General features: G+C 42.0%; 1 protein-coding gene across 3 annotated transcripts in view; it reads right to left on the bottom strand.

Moving 5' to 3' along the window:
- me1 (malic enzyme 1, NADP(+)-dependent, cytosolic) overlaps positions 1–26,878 on the bottom strand; it is a 286,578-nt gene that overhangs the window by 79,437 nt on the left and 180,263 nt on the right. For all 3 annotated transcript variants that reach the window (XR_009808883.1, XM_061916429.1, XM_061916430.1), the window contains 2 exons: positions 8,382–8,457; positions 4,702–4,863 (listed from right to left, as the gene is read on the bottom strand). Coding sequence is in view for 2 of the 3 variants with exons in the window: in XM_061916429.1 (XP_061772413.1) it covers positions 4,702–4,863; positions 8,382–8,457 (238 nt within the window). In the remaining variant the exon portion in view is untranslated. The remainder of the gene's footprint in view (positions 1–4,701; positions 4,864–8,381; positions 8,458–26,878) is intronic.

The following is a 26,878-nucleotide window of genomic DNA, read 5'->3' as shown; positions in this document are numbered from 1 at the left end:
TTCATGTTGCCTTATTAACTTTAAACGTATGGTAAAAACTATTGACGGTTTAACAATATCAATACAATCCGTGTTCTCTTTAGTTACAGACAATTGTTTGAGTAACAGCTGAACAAAAGCAAACACTAGGGAAGGTATTCAGATGGCTGCATTCCTGGGTGAATCCCATATGAGCGGAAGAGAGGGTTAATCATTTTGCAATGCAGTCTGCTGAAAATGATGGAAAGCCCCACTCTACATAGCAACTGATGCTGTGGTTAAAATTGGAATTGCCACAAAACACATTTTGAGATATTCAACACTCTACTGCCGTGTGGCGGCTAAAGCGGATAGTGCACCCACCCAATTTGTCACGTTTTATGTGTCAGGTAAACCGTGACGAATTGAGCCACATGAATCCCCTTCCTCATACAAATCCTTTGGTTCTTGCTCTCAAAGTCCTCATGTGTCCGGGGAATTATTTCCTGAGTTTCTAAACGTTATCAAAAACAGCAAAAAAATACCGACCTAATCACTCTATGATCAAAAAAATGATATGTCCCTAGGCATCAAGACCACCAATGTATGGATCGTCAGCCCTCCTCTTACATGTTGTGTATGATTGTAACAATGCTGACACACCAACTGTTGTTGTTACAGTTTACCATAAATACCTGCCTACTTTATACAGTAACATGGTTCCATCTACAGGTCTTAAACTTTACTAAGCACTTTTACATTTTTGTTGTTTCAAGCTGGCTTCTCCTGGCTTGCTATCGATGTGTAACATGTTGAGTTTTTCCCCCATTAATGAGGTTAAAGGCTTACTAAAATGCGTTTTTTTTAATTTACACAGGGATAGCAGGTCCATTATATGTGTCATACTTGATCATTTCGCAATATTGCCATATTTTTGCGGAAAGGATTTTGTAGAGAACATCGACGATAAAGTTCGCAACTTTTGGTGCTGATAAAAAAGTCTTGCCTGTACCGGATGTAGCAGACGATGTGCGCGTGACGTCACGGGTTGTGGAGCTCCTCACATCTGAACATTGTTTACAATCATGGCCACCAGCAGCGAGAGCGATTCACACCGAGAAAGCGACGATTTCCCCATTAATTTGAGCGAGGATGAAAGATTCGTGGATGAGAAAAGTGAGAGTGAAGGACTAGAAAAAAAAAAGACTGGAGGGGAGTGGGAGCGATTCAGATAGGGAAAATGCTGAGAGGCACCGTGGCGGCCGTGAGGGTGGCAGGATCACTCAGCCAGGCCCAACCGCAACAAGGAATAGAGCCATACCGCTTTGAACCCGACGCTGACGGTGACGGTCAGGAGGACGCTGCTGATATTGATGCTGGAGTAGCACACGACATAGATCGCTTTCAGAATACAGAATGGTAAAAATGATCGCTGCATAATACACTTTACTTTGTGTGTGTGGTCCAATCCAACCGTGTTCGCTTGACATCTCTGTTCCATAGTAAAGCTTCAACGTCATCTTTTGGGAATGTAAACAATGAAACACCGGCTGTGTTTGTGTTGCTAAAGCCGGCTGCAATACACCGCTTCCCACCTACAGCTTTCTTCTTTGATGTCTCCATTGTTCATTGAACAAATTGCAAAAGATTAACCAACGCAGAAGTCCAGAATACTGTGGAATTTTGCGATGAAAAACAGACGACCTAATAGCTGGGCATGATGCTGGCACAAAATTTTCTCTACAATCCGTGATGTCACACGCAGGCGTCATCATACCGAGACGTTTTCAGCAGAATTTTTCGGCACAAAATTTAAAATTGCACTTAAGTAAACTAACCCGGACGTATTGGCATGTGTTGCAATGTTTATATTTCATCATTGATACATAAACTATCAGTCTGCGTGGTCGGTAGTAGTGGGTTTTAGTAGGCCTTTAATTGACAAGATACTTATGATACTAAGAAATGCAGTTTATTTGCCTTAATGGAGGTGTATATTATTATCTTAGGTGAGTTTCTACACATTGTGTTCGGAGACACATAATTAGTTGGGGGATTATAAATAAATACATGATAGTCGGTGGGGATCGGCTTTTGTGATCGGCACTAAAAGGCATTAATCGTCAATGGTGATCACATACTTTTTCAGAAAAATTGTCCGTTACTGATAGGTGGCTGATCAATCGGCACATCCCTACACTACAAACAATACCCACATAACATGTAATGATGGTTCCTCAGTCAAAATGTTGCCTAAATTATGTTTTACAGACCATATTCAATACACTTTCTGACCATCTCTCCAGGATGCGCGATTTTTTTGTAATTTATGCGCCTCCACTTCGACAGAGTCTTCTCCCCACCCACTTTGTTGTAGCTTTTAGCGCTTCCATAGTGTACTGAAAGATATAAGTTCTAACTAAACTCTACTTTGCATTAGACATGGCAACAGCGGAAGATGCATGTGCATGCACGAGCCAGTCTGCCGCACAACAAGAGGATGCCAAAAAGAAGGAGTTTATTGACTCTGGTGTAGACTACCAGGGCTGAGACCTACTCAGTGGCCTAGTGGTTAGAGTGTCCGCCCTGAGATCAGTAGGTTGTGACTTCAAACCCCGGCCGAGTCATACCAAAGACTATAAAAATGGGACCCATTAACTCCCTGCTTGGCACTCAGCATTAAGGGTTGGAATTGGGGATTAAATCACCAAAAATGATTCCCGGGCGCGGCCACCGCTGCTGCCCACTGCTCCCCTCACCTCCTAGAGGGTGATCAAGGGTGATGGGTCAAATGCAGAGAATAATTTCGCCCCACCTAGTGTGTGACAATCATTGGTACTTTAACTTTAACTTTAAGACACTCTAGGTACATATTTACCATATATGGAAAATCCGGAAATGTTTTTCCCAACAAGACAGGAAAATTCCAGATGGGTCGTTTGGTAGAAATACAAACCCCGTTTCCACATGAGTTGGGAAATTTAGTTAGATGTAAATATGAACGGAATACAATGATTTGCAAATCATTTTCAACCCATATTCAGTTGAATATGCTACAAAGACAACATATTTGATGTTCAAACTGATAAACACTTTTTTTTTTGTGCAAATAATCATTAACTTTAGAATTTGATGCCAGCAACACGTGACAAAGAAGTTGGGAAAGGTGGCAATAAATGCTGATAAAGTTGAGGAATTCTCATCAAACACTTATTTGGAACATCCCACAGGTGTGCAGGCTGATTGGGAACAGGTGGGTGCCATGATTGGGTATAAAAGCAGCTTCCGTGAAATGCTTAGTCATTCAGAAACAAGGATTGGGAAACGGTCACCACTTTGTGAACAAATGCGTGAGCAAATTGTCAAACAGTTTAAGAAGAACATTTCTCAACGGGCTATTGTAAGGAATTTAGGAATTTCACCATCAACGGTCCGTTATACCATCAAAAAGTTCAGAGAATCTGGAGAAATCACTGCACGTAAGGGATGATATAACAGACCTTCGTTCCCTCAGGCGGTTTTGCATCAAAAAGCGATATCAGTGTGTAAAGGATATCACCACATTGGCTCAGGAACACTTCAGAAAACCACTGTCAGTAACTACAGTTTGTCGCTACATCTGTAAGTGCAAGTTAAAACTACTATGCAAAGCCAAAGCCATTTATCAACGACCCCCAGAAACGCTGCCGGCTTCTCTGGGCCCGACCTCAGCTAAGATGGACTGCTGTCTGACGAACCACATTTCAAATAGTTTTTTGGAAACAGTGAACGTCGTGTCCTCCGGACCAAAGAGGAAAATAACCATCAGCACTGTTTTAGGTGCAAAGTTGAAAAGCCAGCATGTGTGATGGTACGGGGGTGTATTAGTGCCCAAGGTATCAATCAATCAATCAATGTTTACTTATATAGCCCTAAATCACTAGTGTCTCAAAGGGCTGCACAAACCACGACGACATCCTCGGTAGGCCCACATAAGGGCAAGGAAAACTCACACCCAGTAACTTACACATCTGTGAAGGCACCATTAATGCTGAAAGGTACATACAGGTTTTGGAACAACATACTGTATGTTAGCATCCAAGCAAAGTTATCATGGACGCCCCTGCTTATTTCAGCAAGACAATGCCAAGTCACTTGTTACAACAGCGTGGCTTCATAGTAAAAGAGTGCGGGTACTAGACTGGCTTGCCTGTAGTCCAGACCTGTCTCCCATTGAAAATGTGTGGCGCATTATGAAGCCTAAAATACCACAACGGAGACCCCGGACTGTTGAACAACTTAAGCTGTACATAAAACAAGAATAGGAAAGAATTCCACCTGAAAAGCTTCAAAAATGTGTCTCCTCAGTTCCCAAAGGTTTATTGAGTGTTGTTAAAAGAAAAGGTGATAAAACACAGTGGTGAACATGCCCTTTCCCAACTACTTTGGCACATGCTGCAGCCATGAAACTCTAAGTTAATTATTATTTGCAAAAAAAACAACGTTTATGAGTTTGCACGTCAAATATCTTGTCTTTGTAGTGTATTAAATTGAATATGGGTAGAAAAGGATTTGCAAATCATTGTATTTACATTTATATTTTCATCTAACACAATTTCCCAACTCATATGGAAACAGGGTTTGTATGAAAGAAGGCAAGCGTTCCAATTTTTAGTACTTATGGAGAACCCCAAAACAGGAGGTACCAATAGACAAGTGGGTTTTGCATAATAGGCCCCCTTTAAATCCACCCTCTGTGCTTACCTTATTGTCTGTGCCCACGTCCAGTAGCACAGGCAGACATTGTTGTGGAGGCACACCTCCGCAGGCTGTGTACAGGGCCAGCTTTCCCACTGGAATTCCCATCCCATTGCAGCCGAGGTCTCCCAAGCCTAAGATCCTCTCACCGTCGGTCACACACACAGCCTGTGATTGTAAAAGATTTTCAATTATGTTTGAACGTGCACATATGTTTAAATCAGCATATCCAATGTGTCCATCTGAAAACCAGTGGTGTATTTTTATTCGTCAGTTGCAAAAATTGCGCTGTTATGCAAAACACAAACTCACTACAGAGGACTCTGAGAGTTCTAAGGAGGTTACTCATCAATACATTTGTAATAATCAGAATGTTTGGTTTTAAATGTCTGTGATTTAGAGCAGTCTTCACATGATCAGCTTTCTCACTCAAAACGTGAAGACAGTAACCTTCATGCCGATGTAGTGGCTGCACTGCAAAAACTGATATCTAAGTAAGATGAAATATCTCAAATAAAGGTGATATTTGCTTATTTTCTGTGTGATAAGATAATTCTTCTCACTAAGCGGATCTTACGTTAGAGTGTTTTACTTGTTTTAAAGGTTTTGGTCCTAAATGATCTCAGTAAGATATTACAGCTTGTTGCTGAGATTTTATGACCTACCGTATTTCCTTGAATAGCCGCCGGGGCGCTAATTAATTTAAAACCTCTTCTCACTCCTGCGCTTATTAAAGGCATGCGGTAAAAGTGAGCAGGCGCTAATAATTTCAAAACCTCTTCTCACCCCTGCGCTTACCAATGGCATGCAGTAAAAAATTGAGTGTGATAAAATTAAAAAAACTATTAAAAAATTATTCTGTGGCCGCGGCCCGGTAGTTGGGGACCACTGCTCTACAACATTTCATCGCGATCGCCTTTACACAACGCATGCATTTCGCTGCTTCTCATACGAGATTGCAATGCATACTTGCTCAACAGCCATACCTTTTACACTGATGGTTGTGATATAAACAACTTTAACACTCTTACTAATATGTGCCACACTATGTGAACCCACACCAAACACATTTCTGGAGAACATCAGCTCTGTAACACATTATGAACGTAACATAAGAATTACCCAAAATGCCATCCATCCATGACTCTTGGCTATATTATACACGCACCCCCAACCCCGCCTACCTCAACCGACGCACAGAGAAAGGGGGGGTTTGGTGCTAGCGGGGTGTATAATATAGCCAAGAGTCATGGATGCATGGCATTGTAGGTAATTCTTATGTTGCATTTATAACGTGTTACAGAGCCGATGATCTCACGAAATGTGTTTGGTGTGGGTTCACAGAGAGTGGCACATTTTAGTAAGAGTGTTAAAGTTGTTTTACATCACAACCATCAGTGTGATCTGTATGGATGTGGAACAAGACCCCTGGTTTACACACAGTAAAAGCAAAAATAAACTCCTCCGCCATTTTGAAAATGATGACAGGGGAAGCGTCACTGGTGACGTCACAAATTTGACTCGGCGGTAAAAGTAAGCATGCGCTAATAAATTTGGGGAGCGAGTTTGACCCGGCAGTAATTCAATTATTTGCCCGCCGGCTTTTCGAGGAAATACGGTATACTGAGTAAAACATTCTTGAAACTAGAATATCAACTGATGCAAAGCTGTGTCATTAACACTCACAAGTATAATACTACTTTTTTAAAGTAATAATTTCTTACTTCAAGCATGAAAAAAAAATCAAGATACGGAGCGCATATCATTATGTCAAGATAATGGCACTGGCATTTACTTCATTTAAGAATATTTTTCAACATATTGAGCTAAAAGGTCTAATTTTTTTTCTACCAAAAAAAGTGCACTTGTTATTAGTGAGAATATACTTATTTTAAGGTATTTTGGGGTTCTATTGGCAGATAATTTTGCTTAGTTTGAATAAAATACCCCTAATTTTTGTATTGTTTTTTAACACTGACTTTTTGCAGTGCATTATCATTATGTCATTGAGGTTAGCTAATTTGACTTGTTTTGGAAAGTCTTGACAAGCCAAATTTTCTTGTTCTATTGGCAGATAATTTTGCGTACTTCAAGTAAAATACCACTAATTTTTCTATTTTTTTTTCTTGTTTTTGAAGACTGACTTTTTGCAGTGAGCTGTTGGCAGGAGCTCTGTGCTCTTGTGTCATCCTTTTGTGTTCCTGATGTTTCCCTCTTGTTTTATTGTGGGGTTTTTTTTTGCCTTGTGGTTCGGGACCCTTTGGGACTGTGTGTCAAGGGGTGGCACTTTTGTGACTTCTGCAGTGCTTTTGTGTGAACTTCTGTATCTTCCTCCCGGGAGCCTTTTGGCCATGGAGACCAGCTGTTGGGACTCTGCCACACCAGAGTCTGTTTGGAGAGACTGGAGGAGAAGCAGATGAAGAGACAGGGCTGAGGGCTGGGACGGACAAGCTTCACAGTGTCCTTGCTAAATGAGCAGGTATTGGACACCTTGGTCTCCTTAGACGGATCCTTGCTCATCCATGCAGACTGGACACTGGCCGGGAGTTAGTGGGCGGCCGAGGATGGAGTCAGCTCTCTTGGTTGCTTTGTTGGGTCTGCTCCTATCTCTGGACACGCACCCTCCACCCCAGCAGACGATGGCGTGGAACACCACAGAGGTCACCACAGTGTATATGTTTTAGTTTTTTTTGTTGTTTTACTTTTGTGGCTGTTTGTAGAAGTGACTGGTTGCCTCAGCTCTGCTCTTTCAATGTCTTTAATGTCCTTGGTGATCTTTGATGTTTCCCTCTTACACACGTTTTGTCGGCGGTCACTCGGACGAGTCTGACGATCCTCCTCGTAGGGGTGTATCCCTTTATGGAGGATGCCTGTGCGTGACTTAGTTTAAGGTGGGGAGACTGGTGCACAGACAGTCATCAAACGATCCTTGACAGAGTCAGGTCAGGATCCAGTGGTATGGAGTCCATGACGACTGGGGACCCTTTTCTGCTGTGGCCCTCTTCCGAATTCGCAGCCGTTGTGGTAGTTCTTAAATCTACCGTCTTCCGCCGTTTAGGTCTTCACCGTATCCCGGGCTAGGGGGCAGTCAGGTACTCGGCCGTTGCCAAGGGCCACCTGGGGTAACAGTAGTAAAGGGGTTAACCTCCTAGTGCCCCAAGACACCATAGAGGAGCCTACACTGCCGGATGCACTTTAACGTCATGCCCAGGAAATACACACATGTTTATGTATGTTATGGCTATGAGGTCTGGCCACAGTCTTGACCCCCTCTCCAGGGGCCCAGGCTTGGACTGAATATTTTTTTTTCTCACCCCATCCCCAGGGTTTACCTGTTTCTCACCTTTTTTGTAAGGGGTGCCAGAAGTTGGCAGACCCGTCAGCGATCCTGTTCTGTCTCCCTGTAATGTTTGTCTGATCTTAAATGGGATTGTGCTGATAGTCTTAATTTCCCCCTGTAAGAATATTGAAATATTTCTGATTCCGATTCTGATATATTTGATTGACTAAGTATGCAAATGTTGACAGGATGTCAATAAAGACCTATCAGTGGATGTCTGATTGATATCTGAGCTAAGAACATAGTGGCTGTGAGGCAGACTAACCACATATCCACATTGCCGCTTTATGCAGATCAAACATAATGAAATACACATTGATATAGCTTAAATAAAGTCAATATTTACCCTGATGTCCTTTTCTGGCCAATTCTGAAGTAGTGATGCAATGTGGCCACGATCATGGATAGTGATGAATAGCCCCCTGGAAGTAGAGTAGTGAAGGGATGACACAACTTTTAATATATTTCATTTTAACATTTTCTTGCAACTATTCAGAAAAAGAGACATGTCACAAACAAGAACAAAATAAACGGGGCACTTTGTACTTGAAAGAAAAACGGTTGTTAAGCTCTGTTTAGAAGTAAAGCTGCCATTGCTTTTGAACCTTTATTTCTTCTAAGCAGGACTTATTCAAAACTGATGGCATTTTGGGCTGAGGACTTAACTGTTGAGCCACAGGGCGTTTGTTGTGGAACCCCCAAGCTCCCCAAAAAGGTTTTCATCTTATTACCCACTCCTGCCGCTAAATCCACTTTTTCCGTTTCCTACTGCCTGGCATTAATGTCCTGTGTGGCGGGACAATCCCGGTGAAAGACATTGTGTGTGTGCCTGCGTGAGGTGTGTGCTTGGGGTCCACCCACAGTGTTTTCTACTCAATAAACCCATATGTTATCAGCATAGGACATCACCTTACGTGCCAGCAATTGTAAAATAAGAAAGACAAATGCAAAAAGGGAAGTTGTCGAGATAAAGACAAATGTTTCCAATGAAAATGAACTGAGAAAGGTTCGTGTTCGTAAAACGTGGAAAAAATAAAATACGGAAATGTATATACCTTGGAACTTTGATTAACGAACCCCACACTATATGAAAATTATGATTTACGAACCACAGACCGAAAAAAAAAAAAAATGCTTTTGTCTCTGTGAATGAAGTGAAGTGTGAAGTGAAGTGAAGTGAATTATATTTATATAGCGCTTCTTCTCTAGTGACTCAAAGCACTTTACATAGTGAAACCCAATATCTAAGTTACATTTAAACCAGTGTGGGTGGCACTGGGAGCAGGTGGGTAAAGTGTCTTGCCCAAGGACACAACGGCAGTGACTAGGATGGCGGAAGCGGGAATCGAACCTGCAACCCTCAAGTTGCTGGCACGGCCGCTCTACCAACCGAGCTAAACCGAACGCTTCATCCACCCATTTTGCGCCTATAGTACATCCATTGTGGGCAGGCTTATCAATCTTTATCAGTAATTCAGTAATGCTGATGTTAGCTACTGTGCTAGGTGCTACTTTGTGTGTTTTTATCATACTTGAGACCTCCAAATTCGGGAGATCGGTAGCGGGGTGTATATATATATATATATATATATATATATATATATATATATACATATATATATATATATATATATATATTAGGGGTGTGGGAAAAAATTGATTCAAATATGAATCGAATCGAATACGTTGTGCGATTTTGAATCGATTCTAATTTTTAAAAAATACAATTTTATTTATTTATTTATTTTCTATCAATCCAACAAACCACTACACAGCAATACCATGACAATGCAATCCAATTCCAAAACCAAACCTGACCCAGCAACACTCAAAACTGCAATAAACAGAGCAATTGAAAGGAGACACAAATACGACACATAACAAACCAAAAGTAGTGAAACAAAAATGAATATTATCAACAACAGTATCAATATTAGTTATAATTTCAGCATAGCAGTGATTAAAAATCCCTCATTGACATTATCATTAGACATTTATAAAAATAAAAATAAAGAACAATAGTGTCACAGTGGCTTACACTTGCATCACATCTCATAAACTTGACAACACACTGTGTCCAATGTTTTCATAAAGATAAAATAAGTCATATTTTTGGTTCGGTTAATAGTTAAAACGAATTTACATTATTGCAATCACTTGATAAGACATTGTCCTTTACAATTATAAAAGCTTTTTTTAAAAAAAAATCTACTACTCTGCTAGAATGTCAGCAGGCTGGGGTAGATCCTGCTGAAATCCTATGTATTGAATGAATACAGAATCGTTTTGAATCGGAAAAATATCGTTTTTGAATCGAGAATCGAAAAAATCTATATATTATCGAATCGTGACCCCAAGAATCGATATTGAATCAAATCGTGGGACACCCAAAGATTACCAGCCTTAATATATATATATATAAATAATCTGTTCATAAATGAGTATATCCGTTCGGCGACTGTTTTCAATGGAGAAGTCTGATCTACAAAATTTGCAGGCAGCATACCCATTCCCCTTCGAGCTGTCCTGGAGGAACTGAAATTATTTTTTTCAATCATTTTGGAACTTGCAAGTGGACTTCTTCTTACTCGTCGTCGCCATGTCTCGTCTTCGTTCTTCTGCTTCGTCTCTGTTATGTTTTTGGAAATTACTACTTGCCGTAGTTTTGAAGCTATGCATGATGGGAATCCGGATGTTGTGTGTCAGTGTATTAACGTGCCGGCTGGAATAAATACACGCTGACAAATAGCTCAGTGCCTGCTTATGGGTTATAGATAAACCTATGGATAACGTAGACATATATAATAGTCTCCTTTTCAAGTGAGAGAGGACGCTACAGTAAAGGCAGTGCCTCTGAGGCACGCCCCTACTATTGTTGTCCGGGTGGAAATCGGGAGACATTTGGGAGAATGGTTGCCCCGGGAGATTTTCGGGAGGGGCACTGAAATTGTGGGCTCTTCCGAGGATGTCGTAGTCGTAATGGTTTGTACAGTCCTTTGAGACATTTGTGATTTAGGGCTATAAAAAATTAACATTGATCGATTGTTTGATTGATGGGGCTTCACGGTGGCAGAGGGGTTAGTGCGTCTGCCTCACAATACGAAGTTCCTATTGTCCTCGGTTCAAATCCAGGCTCGGGAACTTTGTGTGTGGAGTTTGCATGTTCTCCCCGTGAATGCGTGGGTTCCCTCCGGGTACTCCGGCTTCCTCCCACTTCCAAAGACATGCACCTGGGGATAGGTTGATTGGCAACACTAAATTGGCCCTAGTGTGGGAATGTGAGTGTGAATGTTGTCTGTCTATCTGTGTTGGCCCTGTGATGAGGTGGCGACTTGTCCAGGGTGTACCCCGCCTTCCGCCCGATTGTAGCTGAGATAGGCGCCAGCACCCCCCGCGACCCCAAAAGGGAATAAGCGGTAGAAAATGAATGAATGATTGATTGATTGAAAATCTGTAGGGTTGGCAAGTATGGTTATAAGTGTTTTTTTATCATTCTTACAGCATGTTTTGTGTTTTGCTCTGTCAACATGAGTCCAAAGAAAGCCATGGACAAGCGATGTGTGGTTTGAAACATTCTGAAAATATTCAGAGCGTTGTCGACACTGCCTTCCCCCGCCCTTTCCCACTTTCTTCGGTAAAACACAGAGCAGATAAACCAACAGGGAGTTTTGTGACTTCAAACTGTGAGTTCACCCATGGCTCGTGGCAATGTGTATCGGCACGGAAATTTTAGCTGTAGTTGTTTTTTGTTTTTGTTATCAAATTGATCAGTCACCTCCTTCTTATGTTTGTTTGATGTACAGTCCTGTATAGCGCTTTATATTGTGTTGTAAGTGTGTAAACAAAAGAACCAACTAAGTTTGTAAAATCAGGGTTCCGCCAAATGTGTCTTACTAAAAGTAACGGCTATATTAATAATAATACACAAACTTACAGTACAACAACGGTAATACACCACATCAACTATTATTTGCTGTGTGACACGAAGTGTTGAGAACATGCAAGAAGGTCAAATGCAATGTGCAATTACACTGTTTATGTTACAACTGCTACCTCACACGGCTCCATCATGTCATCATTTGAATATTGTATACTTACTACAACACCTACGTATAAAATACTACATGGTCTAGCTCCATCCTATCTTGCTGATTGTATTGTACCATGTGTCCCGGCAAGAAATCTGCGGCTTATTTAGTGATTCCTAGAGCCCCAAAAAACTCTGCAGGCTTTAGGGCGTTTTCTATTCAGGCTCCAGTACTCTGGAATGCCCTCCCAGGAACAGTTAGAGATGCTACTTCAGTAAAAGCATTTAAGTGCCATCTTAAAACTCATTTTTATACTCTAGCCTAAAATAGATCCCCCTTTTAGACCAGTTGATCTGCCGTCTCTTTTCTGCTCTGCCCCCTTCTCCTGCGTAGAGAAAAGGGTGGCTACAGATGATATCAATCAATCAATCAATCAATGTTTATTTATATAGCCCTAAATCACAAATGTCTCAAAGGACTGTACGACTACGACATCCTCGGAAGAACCCACATAAGGGCAAGGAAAACTCACACCCAGTGGGCAGGGAGAATCCACACCCAGTGCTAGCTGATACAAGTCTGGACCGGGGGTGGACCACTCCTCTGCCTCAGTCGGTGACGTCTCTGCGCTGCTTACTTTTCTCCACTCAAGATGATCCCCTGCTGCCCCTAATATGAAATGGACTCTCACACTAATACCTGGATCCACTCGACATCCATTAGATTAGATTAGATAGTACTTTATTTATTCCGTCAGGAGAGTTCCTTCAGGAAAATTAAAATTTTCAGCACAATCCCATTCAAGATCAGACAAAATTTACAGGGAGACAGAACAGGATCGCTGACGGGTCTGCCGGCTTCCAGCGCCCCTTACAAAAAAGGTGAGATACAGGTAAACAAGGGTGGGGGAATGGTAGAAAAAAAAATAGAAGATTAAAATAAAATTAAAAAATTGGTCTTAGCCTGGGCCCTGGAGAGGGAGTGCCGACTGAAACCAAGGGAAAAAAACAACAACTCATAGCCATAGTACACAAGAGGGAAACATCAAAGAACACAGAGGACATTAAAGACATTAAAGCAGCAGATACAACCAGACACTTCTACATACAGCTATCAATAAAAAGTAAAAGAAACATATCCACTGTGGTGGCCTCTGCGGTGTTCCACGCCATTGTCCGCTGGGGTGGAGGGAGCATGGGCAGAGACAGGAGCAGACCCAACAAAGCAACCAAGACAGCCGACTCCACTCTCGGCCAGTGTCCAGTCCGCATGGATGAGCGAGGATACGTCCAAGGTGACTGAGGTGTCCGACACCTGTTCACCCAGCCAAGACACCGCGAAGCCTCTCCGTCCCAGCGCTCAGTGTTAGCTCCGCAGCCCTGTCCCCTCATCCGCATCTCCTCCAGTCCCTCTAAGCCGACTCCGGTGTGGCAGAGACCCAGCAGCTGGTCTCCATGGCTAAAAGGCTCCAAGGAGGCAGATCCAAAAGTCCACAAAAAAAGCACCACAGAGGTCACAAAAGTGCCACCCCTTGTCACACAGTCCCAAAGGGTCCTGGACCAAAAGGCAAAAAAATATAATAACACATGAAAACAAGAGGGAAACACAAAAGGGTGACACAAGAGCACAGAGCTCCTGCCTACAGCAGCCACTACAGCAACGCCATCTTGGAAAAAAAAACAAAAAAACAGGTCGTTCAATTAGCCAATGGGCTCAACCTAATTGTGCCCATTGGGTTGAGTCGCCTGGGGGGCGGAGGGGGTCCCCACATCTGCAGTCCACTCCAAGGTTTCTCATTGTAGCCCATTGGGTTGAATTTTTTGTTGTCCTGATGTGGGATCTGAGCCGAGGATGTCGTTGTGGCTTGTGCAGCCCTTTGAGACATTTGCGATTAGGTGCTATATAAGTAAACTTTGAATGAATGATTGATTGAAACTTTCCTTTTACTTTATGCATCACATTTTGTTTTACTTAGATTAAGTCTATGTTTTTATATTTAATTGTGAACTGCTTATAAATGTACTGCATTGTTTTAAGCTGTTGATTCCTCTCGCTTTGTTTCTCGTCTTATGTTGGGAATAAATGCCACCAAAATTTCCTTGTAGGAATACAATGACAATAAAAATCTTTGAATCTTCAATCTTTGAAAGATTCTGTATTAGAAAGGAGAAAGTGAGTTTGTAAAAAACAGGGATCTGAGATTTCTTATTCCATCCATCCATCCATTTTCTACCGCTTATTTCCTTTTGGGGTCGCGGGGGGCGCTGGCGCCTATCTCAGCTACAATCGGGCGGAAGGCGGGGTACACCCTGGACAAGTCGCCACCTCATCGCAGGGCCAACACAGATAGACAGACAACATTCACACTCACATTCACACACTAGGGCCAATTTAGTGTTGCCAATCAACCTATCCCCAGGTGCATGTCTTTGGAAGTGGGAGGAAGCCGGAGTACCCGGAGGGAACCCACGCATTCACGGGGAGAACATGCAAACTCCACACAGAAAGATCCCGAGCCTGGATTTGAACCCAGGACTGCAGGACCTTCGTATTGTGAGGCAGACGCACTAACCCCTCTGCCACCGTGAAGCCAGATTTCTTATTCCCTACAGCTAAATTAAAATAACAGTGTAAGCATGAAAAAAACCTGATGAGTGGAAAAATCTGACTTTTTAAATTTGTGTGGTAACTTCAAGCCAGTCTCGCAGGATTAAATCACAGAACATCAGACATGTCTGTTCCACTTAATATACATTTTACAGTTAAGCATTCAGTCTCTGCTTTATTAGGTTACACAGCCTCTAGCCGGGCCCCTTAGTAGGCAACCTGCAGGCCACACCTGGCCCCCCAATTTGACCCAGCAAACCAACACCCAAATAATGAAACCATTCAGTCCCACTCGGGAAGTGCTCATTCATGTAGGACTTCCTCCACCCAGCAGGGGGAAACAGTGAGCCGTACGCATCACAAGATATCAGCAGTAGAAGAATTTTAATGGAATTAATGACACATTTGGACCGCCACAAATAGATTTGCATGCCACTAACTACCATGCCGACGAGTTGAGTTTATACCAATATGGATACATGGATGATACAGCAGAGGATTGGGAGAATGTCATGTGGTCAGATGAAACCAAAATAGAACTTTTTGGTACAAACTCAACTCGTCGTGTTTGGAGGAAGAAGAATACTGAGTTGCATCCCAAGAACACCATACCTACTGTGAAGCATGGGAGTGGAAACATCATGCTTTAGGGTGTTTTTTTCTGCTAAGGGGACAGGACGATTGATCCGTGTTAAGGAAAGAATGAATGGGGCCATGTATCGTGAGGTTTTGAGCCAAAACCTCCTTCCATCAATGAGAGCTTTGAATGGTTGACCAAATACTTATTTTCCACCATAATTTACAAATAAATTATTTAAAATTCCTACAATGTGAATTCCTGGATTTTTTTTCACATTCTGTCTCTCACAGTTGAAGTGTACCTATGATGAAAATTACAGACCTCCGTCATAATTTTAAGTGGGAGAACTTGCAAAATCCGTGGCTGACTACATTTTTGCCCCACTGTACCCGTGTGCTCTATAGCCCTGAAAGTACGGTAGCAAAAGTGCTAAGAAGATCAAGGTAGCACTTGCCCAGTCCGTCACAGTGTCTTGGACAAATATAATTGAAGACTTTCATGACAACACACCTTGTCATTATCATGAAAAGCTTATGCAATGTCACACCTTGCATTGTATTCTCTTATCACCAATTTCAGCAATATGTGTTTTTGAGTTAGGAGCATATAATTCACTCTCAAATTATTTTGAGCAATTTGGTGAGCCAAAGCCGCCGTGAGATGGAACGTTTGACCACACAATACGACAGACGCAAAACAACTGCGTGAGATGATCAAAGGAATGTCCTAATAATCTCTGTCAGACTCGATGTTAACAAAAACATTTCAGGTGCCGCATCCCTCATCCATTTCTCATTTTCTGCTCCTCTGCACTCCAATGTGCCGTTGAACTTATGACATTCGACCCTGACAAGAACAAGCGCAACGGGGGAGGAAGTTTTAACAGCCTAGAAAACACACATAACGTAACTCTTGGCAGAAATGACAGGAGCAGCAAAGAGGTGAACTAGAATACATGACATAAGGAGTCACAGGGTTTTATGTCCATCATCACGCTGTTAAAACAGGGTTAAATAGTAGTGTGTGACTTGAAAATGTCTTGTCCTGCAGCCATAAAGACAGTGTGGGTGTGAGACAAAGAGGGAAAGATTAAACATTCTGTGAAATGAAGTCATTCTAGACTGTCTACACTTCGTAAAAGGATCCTCAGGGTTAGGAGGATCTAAATAAGTTATGGGTGAAAGGAAATAATATTTTTGACTTGCTTCTACTAAATCACCTGAATGTTGCATATCTTTGAACATGCATTCTGCTTATGCAATAAACTAAGCCATGAATCTACTGCTGTATCTCAAACAGTCAGGTCAAATAGGTTGGACCTTCGATGTGTTGCCAAAAATGAATATTGTAAGGATAATATTGAATAAGTGCAAAAGTAGGGTTATATAAATACATGTGGTTCACATTAAAATATATATACAATATATATGCAACCATACGTGCCAACCCCCCCCCCCCCGGATTTTCTGGGAGACTCCCGAAATTCAGCGCCTTTCCCGAAAACCTCCCGGAAGAAATTTTCTCCCGAAATCTGTCGAAATTCAGCTGGAGCTGGAAGCCACGCCCCCTCCAGCTCCATGCGGACAGCGGACCTGAGTGGGGACAGCCTGTTTTCACGTCTGCTTTTCCACTATATAAAAAGCTTGCCTGCCCAATCATGTTACAAGATTTACAGATTTTAATAAAAAAACTGCACACACAAGGAGACGAAGCAGAAGAACGAGGGAGTTACAGCCATGGCGACGCCGTCTGTAATAGAGTGATCTATGTTGTCTGTTGCCATCTCCTGGTGAATGTTGGCTATAGCGTTATGGGGTTGCTTTTTGATTGGCCAACGATTTACGTGGTGGTGTGCACCTGACGGCAGGTGAGGGAGTCTGTTCTAAAGCCCACAGTAAAGAGACATAACTTCATCACCTCACCTGGTTTCTTTTATTTATATATATGTAATAAAATAAATACATATAGCTAAAATTCACTGAAAGTCAAGTATTTCATACATATATACATACATATATATATATATATATATATATATATATATATATATATATATATACTCGAGTTGGTGAATTGTAGATGTAAATATACTCCTCCCCTCTTAACCACGCCACCGCCACACCCCCACCCCCACCCCCACCTCCTGAAATCGGAGGTCTCAAGGTTGGCAAGTATGTATGCAACACACACACACACACACACACACACACACACTACATTATGTTCATGGTATGACAGCATTAAATGATAAATGGTTTGTACTTGTATAGCGCTTTTCTACCTTCAAGGTACTCAAAGCGCTTTGACACTACTTCCACATTTACCCATTCACACACACATTCACACACTGATGGAGGGAGCTGCCATGCAAGGCGCTAACCAGCACCCATCAGGAGCAAGGGTGAAGTGTCTTGCTCAGGACACAACGGACGTGACGAGGTTGGTACTAGGTGGGGATTGAACCAGGGACCCTCGGGTTGCGCACGGCCACTCTACCACTGCGCCACGCCGTCCCTAATCGGAGGTCTCAAGGTTGGCAAGTATGTATGCAACACACACACACACACACACACACACACACACACACACACACACACACACTACATTATGTTCATGATATGACAGCATTAAATGATAAATGGTTTGTACTTGTATAGCGCTTTTCTACCTTCAAGGTACTCAAAGCGCTTTGACACTACTTCCACATTTACCCATTCACACACACATTCACACACTGATGGAGGGAGCTGCCATGCAAGGCGCCAACCAGCACCTATCAGGAGCAAGGGTGAAGTGTCTTGCTCAGGACACAACAGACGTGACGAGGTTGGTACTAGGTGAGATTTGAACCAGGGACCCTCGGGTTGCGCACGGCCATTCTTCAAATGCGCCACGCCGTCCATTAGTTTTACAGGTTTTAAAGATGTGGATTATTTAAAGTAAAAGATGTGGATTATTTAAAGTAAAATTCGCATCGTGCAAGGTAGCAATCTTAACTAGTAGAAAAGATCACCAATACGACATGGCTTTAGTCTGCCTGCACTCATGCATGAGCAAGCAAACCATGGACTTTGACTTTATATATAATTCTCGGTCATTTCTGCATTACTTTCCATTTCTATTGTGTGAGAAACATGCACAAGTGACATGAACATGCATAGGGAAGTCCAGAGTGCTTTGTCGCTTTATTTAGTGAAAATTTTGACCCCTTTAGCAACTCTTTATAGAAAAAAAATGTTGCGAAAAATCTTGCAATTTCCTCGAGTTATTTAAAACAGAGTACAGTACAATTAAAGTACTATACAGTAGGTACTAGTATTGTCCCGATACCAATATGTTGGTATGGGTACCAAAGGGTATTTCCATACTTTGATACTTTTCTAAGTAAAGGGGACCACCAAAAATTGCATTATTGGCTTTATTTTACAAAAACATCTTAGGATACATTAAATATATGTTTCTTATTGCCTTATGTCCTTAAATAAAATAGTGAACAAACGAAATATTTTGTCTTTTATTAGTAATTAAGCAAACACAGGCTCCTAATTAGTCTGCTGACATACGCAGTAACATTATGTCATTTTCCATTCTATTATTTTGTCAATATTATTAAGGACAAGCGGTAGAAAATGATTATTATTCTACTTGCTCATTTACTGTTAATATCCTGCTTACATTCTCTTTTAACGTGTTCTATCTACACTTCTGTTAAAATGTCATACTCACTTATTCTTCTGCTGTTTGTATGCTTTATATTTGTTTTGGATGATACCGCAATTTTAGGTATCAATACGATACCAAGTCGTTACAGGATCATACATTGGTCATATTCAAAGTCATCATGTGTCCAGGGACATATTTCCTGAGTTTATAAACATAAAATACATGTTTTTAAACGAAAAAGATTTTGTGATGCTAAAAATTATCGATCATCAATCAATCAATCAATGTTTATTTATATAGCCCCAAATCACAAATGTCTCAAAGGACTGCACAAATCATTACGACTACAACATCTTCGGAAGAACCCACAAAAGGGCAAGGAAAACTCACACCCAGTGGGCAGGGAGAATTCACATCCAGTGGGACGCCAGTGACAATGCTGACTATGAGAAACCTTGGAGAGGACTTCAGATGTGGGCAACCCCCCCCCCCTCTGCTAAATACTAATCATAGTAGTATCGACTAGATACGCTCCTGTACTTGGTATCATTACAGTGGATGTTAGGTGTACATCCATCAATGGCGTTTGTTGACATTTGGACGTCAGTGAGCTACGGTGTGTCGTAAAGCATGTTCAGCTATTCCTCGTCCTGCAGGGATGATACTTGTAAGAAACTTACTTTATTTGTCACCGATTACTTTTTAGAGGCAGTATAGTACTGTGGAGGGGGGCGTGGCCTGCAGACCTGCAGCGAAGCGGGGTGTGCCAGGACCGGCTTCGTAGATGGCCCGGCTGGGCCTAGTTATCTAATCACTTGTTGCTCTGTTAAAAGCCGGGAGGAGAGAGTTGTTGGAGCTGGAGCGTGAGCAAGAGAGAGAGACCAACAGACTACTGCTGAAAAGCAATCTGAGAACATTTTTGAAAAAAAAAAAGTCTATTGTAACCATGAAACGGGCTCGCATGACAATGTTTGGTGGTCTGGAGGACCCACTGGAAGAGAGTCTCCACAAGTACCAAATATGATTTATTAGTATCGCGGTACTATACCAATACCGGTATACCGTACAAACCTAGTAGGTGCCATATTACAGCATGTTATAGAGTTATGTAACTCTAACGAGCATAGTGGGCTGCTGTAAGAACCACTCTAGTCATGTAGCAACTTTAAAGGCCAACTGAAATTAGATTTTCTTATTTAAACGGGGATAGCAGGTCCATTCTATGTGTCATACTTGATCATTTCGCGATATTGCCATATTTTTGCTGCAAGGATTTAGTAGAGAACATCGACGATAAAGTTCAAAACTTTTGGTCGATAATAAAAAAGCCTTGCCTGTACCGGAAGTAGCAGACGATGTGCGCGTGACGTCACCCGTGTAAGGGCTCCTCACATCTTCACATTGTTTATAATGTGAGCCTCCAGCAGCAAGAGCTATTCGGACCGAGAAAGCGACAATTTCCCTATTAATTTGAGCGAGGATGAAAGATTCGTGGATGAGGAAATTTAGAGTGAAGGACTAGAAAAAAAACTAATAATAAAAATAAAAATAAAAAAAAAGGCAATTGCATTGGGAGCGATACAGATGTTTTTAGATACATTTACTAGGATAATTCTGGGAGAACCCTTATCTTTCTATTGTGTTGCTAGTGTTTTAGTGAGTTAAATAGTACCCGATAGTCAGAGGAGTGTGTCCACGGGTGTGTTGACACTAGTCTCTGGGAGAAGTCACGAAGCTGCAGCAGGACAGAAGCTCCGCTGATCTCCGGTAAGAGGCGACTTTTTACCACAATTTTCTCACCGAAACCTGCCGGTTGACAAGTGGTCGGGAACCATGTTCGCTTGACTGCACTGATCCATAGTAAAGCTTCACCTCCGGGAATTTTTAACAAAGAAAAAATCCTTTGTGTTTGTGTGGCTAAAGGCTAAAGCTTCCCAACTCCATCTTTCTACTTTGACTTCTCCATTATTAATTGAACAAATTGCAAAAGATTCAGCAACACAGATGTCCAAAATACTGTGTAATTGCGCAATGAAAAGAGACGAGTTTTAGCCGCAAGTGGTGCTGGGCTAATATGTCCCCTCCAACCAATAACGTCACAAACACGCGTCATCATCCCGCGACGTTTTCAACAGGATACTTCGTGCGAAATTTAAAATTGTAATTTAGTCAACTAAACCGGCCGTATTGGCATGTGTTGCAATGTTAATATTTCATCATTGATATATAAACTATCAGACTGCGTGGTCGGTAGTAGTGGGTTTCAGTAGGCCTTTAAAGACAACTGATGGCCACTTTTCTTACTTTGGTGTTTGGAGCCCTAATACCGACTGCACTTTTGGTGTCACTCAGGCTTGAGCATAGTACACGTTGTCCAGAACCTAAACAAGTTAGCAGGATAGGAATTTAATGCATGGATATATTTTTTTAAATCAAAAACATCCTCATAACACTGAACTTGTGCTCTTGTAGCATGCAATAATGTTACTGGCGTTACGTTCTGGTGTATGTCTGGACCCCGGGATGCAATGACGGTAGGCAAGTTCATGGGACTTTAATAGACCGAAAAAAACACATAGGTAAGATGTGCAGTACACAAAGACCGAACATGTGAAATGCAAAGCAAACAAAGCAAAATGATCCAGCTTCGTCCAGAGCAGGGGTAGGGAACCTACGGCTCGCGAGCCAGATGTGGCTCTTTTGATGACTGCATCTGGCTCTCGGATAATTCTGAGCTGACACCGCTTAACACAATAAGTAATGAATAATTCTACTTGTAATCAAAGGCTTCACGGTGGCAGAGGGGTTAGTGCGTCTGCCTCACAATACGAAGGTCCTGCAGTCCTGGGTTCAAATCCAGGCTCGGGATCTTTCTGTGTGGAGTTTGCATGTTCTCCCCGTGAATGCGTGGGTTCCCTCCGGGTACTCCGGCTTCCTCCCACCTCCAAAGACATGCACCTGGGGATAGGTTGATTGGCAACACTAAATTGGCCCTAGTGTGTAAATGTGAGTGTGAATGTTGTCTGTCTATCTGTGTTGGCCCTGCGATGAGGTGGCGACTTGTTCAGGGTGTACCCCGCCTTCCGCCCGATTGTAGCTGAGATAAGCGCCAGCGCCCCCCGCGACCCCGAAAGGGAATAAGCGGTAGAAAATGGATGGATGGACTTGTAATCAAAGTGTTAAAAATAACGTTCAAAATATAAAGCATGCTCATGCATTTGAATCCATCCATCCTTTTTTAATTGCACGTGTTCAAGAAGTTGCATTAAGGGTAAGAAGTGATTTATTTATTATTGGTTAGTTTAGGGCTCGCCCTCCTGGGGGTTCTTCAGGCCACCAAGCACCGACATAAGAGCCTGTTTCAGGGTTTTAGAATTTTTTTTATTTTTCAATAAGTCTCTCAGTTGCTCTCCAGCAATTGTCTTTTTCTCTTTCGTTCTCGCACGTACTCTGGCTCCAGCCCCCGACCCTGTCTCTCCTCCGGGCTGCTGCTTATAAACAGAGCGACAAGTGATTAGATAACAAGGCCCAGGTGAGCCATCTACGCACCTGTCGCCGATTTCGAGGCCGGTCCTGGCAACACCCCGCTTCGCTGCAGGCCCGCAGGCCACGCCCACTCCACAGTTAGCTTCAGAATAACAATGTTATTACAAAGAATAAAAGACCTATCATACTCTAGAAATGTTGTTCTTACTTAAAAATGCTTGCGTTTAGTTGTGTTCAGTGTTTAAAAAATACTATATGGCTCTTACGGAAATACATTTTAAAATATTTGGCTTCTTGGCTCTCTCAGCCAAAAAGGTTCCCGACCCCTGGTCCAGAGGAAAGAGGCATAGAAGCATCCTGATTGGCCACCAGGGACAGGTGTGACCTGATTGCCAATCAGAGTGAGACAAGGGAATAACACAAAATACAAGAAACTGATAACGGTCATGTGACATCATGGCAATTGGGGTTTTGTAGACTAGCTACACTAAACAGGGTAGGCGTTCCAAATAGATTGAGTGGCCTTTTTCCACGGAAATACAATGAACTTACAGTTCGAACTTCACATCTGTGTCGTATGGAGATTTTGGAGTGTACAAAGCAGTGTTTAATATTCACTTTGTGACAAATGAATGACATGTTTGCCAACACACTGTATGTTTGATAGATACAATGTGTGAGTCAGGCCGCTGCTGGGGAAATAACGGCGCTGAATAGCTGTCGCCTCAACTTTAAGATGAAAAGAGGGCCACAAAGCACTGAGCTGCCGTGTCTGGTTCCTCTCGTAAAAAAAGCGTGGCGAGAAGAGAAAGCCTAAAAAAAACAACCTGATGACTTGAAAAAGCACCGCCGCTGACCTGCTAACCAACACAAAACCCACTGAAGGCCCTGTGGAAAAGCTGGTTCACACTGTGACCCCAAACCCACTGAGCCCCGCGAGGAAGACGGCCTCCATACTTTGACCCGTGTCCACTCTAAACACAACCAGTCATCATTCTTCAGCCTCAACAGATGACCTTAATCTTTGCTGCTAGACACCTTCTATTAGAGAACCCCATAAGGTTGAGCTGACACATTGATGACCATCACTATCAATTATATTATAAGATTATTGTGAATGAGATGCTTTTCTGTGTTTTAACGATTACTATTGTCGAACGTAGAGAGAATTTCGAGCATCTGACACACAAAACTTTAGAACCTTTTTGAAACCAAGAGCTACTTCTTGGGTACTGATTAATGCAAAGGGCTACCAGTTTGATACACACTTAAATAAATTGCCAGAAATTGCCAATTTGCTCAATTTACCTTTAATAAATAAATCTATACATATATATATATTAAAAAGATGGGTATTTCTGTCTGTCATTCCGTCGTACATTTTTTTTCCTTTTACGGAAGGTTTTTTGTAGAGAATAAATGATGAAAAAAACACTTAATTGAACGATTTAAAAAAGGAGAAAACACGAAAAAAATAAAAATTACATTTTGAAACATAGTTTATCTTCAATTTCGACTCTTTAAAATTCAAAATTCAACCGAAAAAAATTAAGAGAAAGACTAGCTAATTGAAATCTTTTTGAAAAAAATTTAAAAAAAGAATTTTGGAACATTATTGGTAATTTTTCCTGATTAAGATTAATTTTATAATTTTGATGACATAATTTAAATTAGTTAAAATCCAATCTGCACTTTATTAGAATATATAACAAATTGGACCAAGCTATATTTCTAACAGAGACAAATCATTATTTCTTCTAGATTTTCCAGAACATTTTTTAAAGAAATTCAAAAGACTATGAAATAAGATTTAAATTTGATTGTGCTTTGTGGACTTGGAGAAGGCATTCGACCGTGTCCCTCGGGAAGTCCTGTGGGGAGTGCTCAGAGAGTATGGGGTACCGGACTGTCTTATTCTGGCGGTCCGATCCCTGTATGATCAGTGTCAGAGCTTGGTCCGCATTGCTGGCAGTAAGTCGGACACGTTTCCAGTGAGGGTTGGACTCCGCCAAGGCTGTCCTTTGTCACCGATTCTGTTATGGACAGAATTTCTAGGCGCAGTCAAGGCGTTGAGGGTTTGGTGGCCAAGGGATTAGGTCTCTGCTTTTTGCAGATGATGTGGTCCTGTTGGCTTCATCTGGCCGGGATCTTCAGCTCTCACTGGATCGGTTCGCAGCCAAGTGTGAAGCGGCCGGAATGAGAATCAGCACCTCCAAGTCCGAGTCCATGGTTCTCTCCCGGAAAAGGGTGGAGTGCCATCTCCGGGTTGGGGAGGAGACCCTGCCCCAAGTGGAGGAGTTCAAGTACCTAGGAGTCTTGTTCACTAGTGGGGGAAGAGTGGATCGTGAGATCGACAGGGGGATCGGTGCGGCGTCTTCAGTAATGCGGACGTTGTACCGATCCGTTGTGGTGAAGAAGGAGCTGAGCCGGATGGCAAAACTCTCAATTTACCGGTCGATCTACGTTCCCATCCTCACCTATGGTCATGAGCTTTGGGTCATGACCGAAAGGATAAGATCACGGGTACAAGCGGCCGAAATTAGTTTCCTCCGCCGTGTGGCGGGGCTCTCCCTTAGAGATAGGGTGAGAAGCTCTGCCATCCGGGAGGAACTCAAAGTAAAGCCGCTGCTCCTCCACATCGAGAGGAGCCAGATGAGGTGGTTCGGGCATCTGGTCAGGATGCCACCCGAACGCCTCCCTAGGGAGGTGTTTAGGGCACGTCCAACCGGTAGGAAGCCACGGGGAAGATCCAGGACACGTTGGGAAGACTATGTCTCCCGGCTGGCCTGGGAACGCCTCGGGATCCCCCGGGAAGAGCTAGACGAAGTGGCTGGGGAGAGGAAAGTCTGGGCTTCCCTGCTTGGGCTGCTGCCCCCGCGACCCGACCTCGGATAAGCGGAAGAAGATGGATGGATGGAAATTTGATTTTACAGATTTTCAACATTTGCCAGAATATTTTTTTGGAATTTTAATCATAATAAGTTTGAAGATATATTTCACAAATATTCGTTGTCAAAAAAACAGAAGCTAAAATGAAGAATTAAATTAACATGTATTTATTATTTTTTACAATAAAAAAAGAAATTTACTTGAACATTGATTTAAATTGTCAGGAAAGAAGAGGAAGGAATTTAAAAGGTAAAAAGGTATATGTGTTTAAAAATCCTAAAATCATTTTCAATGTTGTATTTTTTCTCTAAAATTGTCTTTCTGAAAGTTATAAGAAGCAAAGTAAAAGAATAAATGCATTTATTTAAACAAGTGAAGACCATGTCTTTAAAATATTTTCTTGGATTTTCAAATTCTATTTGAGTTTTGTCTCTCTTAGAATTAAAAATGTCGAGCAAAGCGAGACCAGCTTGCTAGTAAATAAATACAATTTGAAAAAATAGAGGCAGCTCACTGGTAAGTGCTGCTATTTGAGCTATCTTTAGAACAGGCCAGTGGGCTACTCATCTGGTCCTTACGGGCTCCCTGGTGCCCGCGGGCACCGCGTTGGTGACCCCTGCTTTAGAATGTCTCATCTGGTGACAATACTGCCAAAGGCATACATTAAATAGATTAAACAATGTGTTGGTTGTGTACTCACATCATCATAACCATCATTGATATTGGTTAGAAATATGAAAACATCTGTCATGTCTACCAAAATAACTATAATTTGGCCATAATTGTAAGGTGTATTTTCAGTGCAAAACAACAACAGTGCAAGCAGCTTTGGGACTGATTTTCCTGACCTTAAACTGGGACATTAGTCAATTTCGTCCCAAAACCAGCCGGCATCTGTTATACCTTTCAGCACGACAATGACCCAAAGGTTACTACATCCAAACAACAAATTCAAAAACCAGAAGCAGAATCACATTCTGCACACTCCACATAGCTTTCATACTCACCAAGAACCAGGGATATCCGATAATATCGGACTGCCGATATTATCGGCCGATAAATGCTTTAAAATGTAATATCGGAAATAATCGGTATCTGTTTCAAAATTATCGGTATCAGTTTCAAAAAGTAATATGTATGACTTTTTATAACGCTGCAGTGTACACAGACGTAGGGATAAGTACAGAGCGCCAATAAACCTTAAAGGCACTGCCTTTGCATGCCAGCCCAATCACATAATATCTACGGCTTTTCACAAACACAAGTGAATGCAAGCATACTTGGTCAACAGCCATACAGGTCACACTGAGGGTGGCTGTATAAACAACTTTAACACTTTTACAAATATGCGCCACACTGTGAACCCACACCAAACAAGAATGACAAACACATTTTGGGAGAACATCCACACCATAACACGACATAAACACAACAGAACAAATACACAGAAACCCACAAATTCGAACCGGTACTTTTTACAGGCGGTATAGTACCGAATATGATTCGTTAGTATCGCGGTACTATACTGTCAGGTTCAAACTGATGACATCTATTAAACAAGACAAAAGGCAAAGAATCAAACAGAGACAG

The sequence above is a fragment of the Nerophis ophidion genome, linkage group LG11 (genome assembly GCF_033978795.1).
Source record: "Nerophis ophidion isolate RoL-2023_Sa linkage group LG11, RoL_Noph_v1.0, whole genome shotgun sequence".
Taxonomy (NCBI): Eukaryota; Metazoa; Chordata; class Actinopteri; order Syngnathiformes; family Syngnathidae; genus Nerophis; species Nerophis ophidion.
The sequence above is the reverse complement of the archived record's forward strand: the minus strand, read 5'-3'. Positions and strand labels throughout refer to the sequence as shown.